This window comes from Quercus robur, chromosome 3 (genome assembly GCF_932294415.1).
Source record: "Quercus robur chromosome 3, dhQueRobu3.1, whole genome shotgun sequence".
Classification (NCBI taxonomy): Eukaryota; Viridiplantae; Streptophyta; class Magnoliopsida; order Fagales; family Fagaceae; genus Quercus; species Quercus robur.
In genome coordinates this window covers 30,246,985-30,249,890 of record NC_065536.1, presented here as the reverse complement: position 1 = coordinate 30,249,890, position 2,906 = coordinate 30,246,985, and the positions used below count along the sequence as shown (strand labels likewise).

At 49.6% G+C, this 2,906-nt stretch overlaps 1 protein-coding gene across 1 annotated transcript; it reads left to right on the top strand.

Moving 5' to 3' along the window:
* Positions 1-310: 310 nt before the first annotated feature.
* LOC126719503 (uncharacterized) lies at positions 311-880 on the top strand. The gene has a single exon (XM_050422046.1). It carries the CDS (start codon positions 311-313, stop codon positions 878-880), a length of 570 nt encoding a protein of 189 aa, XP_050278003.1.
* The last annotated feature ends 2,026 nt before the right edge of the window (positions 881-2,906 follow it).

Genomic DNA, 2,906 nt, shown 5'->3' with positions numbered 1-2,906 from the left:
CGACAAAATACTTGTAGCGGCATTCACGAATGGGCTGCGGAAGGGAAAATTTTTGTTTTCCCTATACAAGAACGACCCGAAGACCATGTCAGAAGTACTTTACAGGGCCACCAAGTACATGAATGCTGAAGACGCACTATTGGCTCGAGAGGAAAAGCCCAGGAAAAGGGAGAGACAGGAAGACACGCAGCAAGACCAAGGGCGGAAGAAGGCAAGAATAGGAGACTGAAGGGATGAAAGACGCTCCAGGCTCCCGGGAGGAAGGTTCACAACCTTCACCCCATTAACTGCCCCAATAGACCAAGTCCTAATGCAGATCAAGGACGAGGAAGCCCTGACCTACCTTGGAAAGCTGAAGGGAGATCCTAACAAGCGATCAAGGGACAAATATTGCCATTTCCACTGCGACCACGGTCATGACACGGCCGATTGTTATGACTTAAAGCAGCAGATCAAAGCCCTTATCAAGCAAGGGAGATTGCAAAAGTTTGTCAGAAAGGAGAAAGCGGATCCACCTCCTCAAGAACAGTCCCGCCAACGGGATAATGAGCCCCCTAGACCCCCCATAGGAGACATTAGGATGATCATAGGGGGAACAGCAACTACTGGGTTGTCAAAGAAGGCCCACAAGACTTACCTCAGGATGGACCAGAGTGTCCAGCTGACGGGCTCCGTGCCAAAGATAGCGCGAACAGAAGGCCCCGTCATTGGATTCTCGGAAGAAGATACGCAATGGCTTCACCACCCGTATGACGATGCGCTTGTTGTCAACATTCAAGTAGGGGGCTACAACATGCATCGGGTGCTGGTCAACAATGGCAGCTCGACGGATATCCTATACTACCTAGCGTTCCAGCAAATGGGGATTGACAGAGAATGATTGATTCCGACAAATGCCCCACTCGTCGGCTTTGGAGGAACAAGGGTGTTCCCTTTGGGCGCAATTAGGTTATCTGTCACGGTAGGTGACTACCCTTAGCAGATCACCAGGGACATAACATTCCTAGTGGTTGATTGCTCGTCCGCCTACAATGCTATCATCGGACGACCCACCCTCAACTCGTGGAAGGCTGTAACCTTAACCTACGACCTAATGATTAAGTTTCCTATCGAGTATGGAGTAGGAGAGCTACGCGAAAATCAGGTGGCTGCATGCGAATGCTACGTAGCCATGATGGAGATGGATGACCACCTCTAAGTTATGAACATAGAAGAACACCACAAGGCGATGGAGCCAGTAGAGAAGCTTGAAGAAATACTTCTTGACGACTCCAAGCTCGACTGAACAACCAAAATTGGAACCCTCGCTAATCCCGCGCTCTGTTAAGCACTCACGACCTTTCTCAGAAGTAATCGGGATGTATTCACTTGGAGCCACGAAGACATGCTAGGAATAGATCCTTCAGTCATGGTACATAGGCTGAATGTGTCGCCCTCCTTCCCACCCATTCGACAGAAGAAGAGGGTGTTCGCCCTGGAGCGAGATCAGGCTATAGCGGAAGAGGTCTGCAAACTACAGGAGGCAAGTTTCATTAGGGAGGTTTACTACCTCGATTGGCTGGCAAACGTAGTGATGGTTAAAAAAGCTAGCGGGAAGTGGCGAATGTGTGTGGACTTTACCGACCTTAACAAAGCATGCCCCAAAGATAGCTATCCCCTCCCGCGGGTCGACATTCTAGTAGACTCTAAGGCTCGGCACTAGCTGTTAAGCTTTATGGACGCTTTCTCGGGTTACAACCAGATCTGAATGCACGAAGCTGACCAGGAGAAAACTTCGTTTGTGACCAGCCAAGGCCTTTTTTGTTATAAAGTGATGCCATTCGGCTTGAAAAATGCGGGCGCGACGTACCAGAGGCTTATGAACAAAATGTTTGCATAGCAAATTGGGAGGAATGTCCAAGTCTACGTTGACGACATGCTAGTAAAAAGCCGAAGGGAAGAAGATCACTTGGAGGACCCCAGGGAAACATTTGACACCCTTCGTTCTTACAACATGAAGCTCAATCCAGGAAAGTGCGTCTTCAGAGTGACGGCAGGAAAATTCCTAGGATTCATGGTGTCCCAAAGGGGCATCAAGGCCAACCCGGACAAGATCCGGGCCATAATGGAGATGGCACCCCCAAGAAATGTGAAGGAAGTACAAAGTCTCAATGGAAAGATAGCAGCACTAAATAGGTTCGTGTCAAGGGCAACAGATAAGTGTTTGCCCTTCTTCCGCACACTAAAGAGATCATTCGAGTGAACTGTCGAGTGTCAGCAAGCATTCAAGGAGTTAAAAGCTTATCTCTCTTCTCTGCCACTGCTAAGTCCATCGCAGCCAGGAGAAGAGCTTTTCCTCTATCTGGCTGTCTCCTCTGCAATTTTCAGTGCGGCCTTGGTCATGGAAGAAGAAAAAGTACAAAAGCCCGTGTATTACGCGAGTCGGGCGCTTCGCGATGCCGAAGAAAGATACCCACCTATGGAGAAACTTTCCTTTGCATTAGTTACGGCAGCTTGCAAGCTCAAGCCATATTTTCAAGCCTATACGGTGAACGTCCTGACTGACAAGCCCCTGCGACGGGCGATGAGCAACCCTGAAGCTGCGGGCTGATTGTTGTTATGGGCCATAGAATTGAGCGAGTTTGATATCCAGTACCGCCCGCAGACTGCCATCAAAGGACAGATCGTTGCGGACTTCATAGCAGAATTCACTCACGACGAAGACAAGGGGGCAGAAGAGTCCCCTTAGTGGAGCATACATACGGACGGATCATCCAATAGATAGGCTGGGGGGGCTGGCATCGTACTACTGTCACCCAAAGGAGACACAGTTGAATGTATGGTCTATCTTGACTTCCCCACCACCAACAATGAAGCGGAGTACGAAGCATTAGTAGTAGGCCTCGACCTCGCCAAAGCAGCGGGAG

Bases quoted from the DNA above. Each gene is read 5' to 3' on its own strand.
- LOC126719503 (XM_050422046.1), top strand. From the start codon at position 311: ATGCAGATCAAGGACGAGGAAGCCCTGACCTACCTTGGAAAGCTGAAG.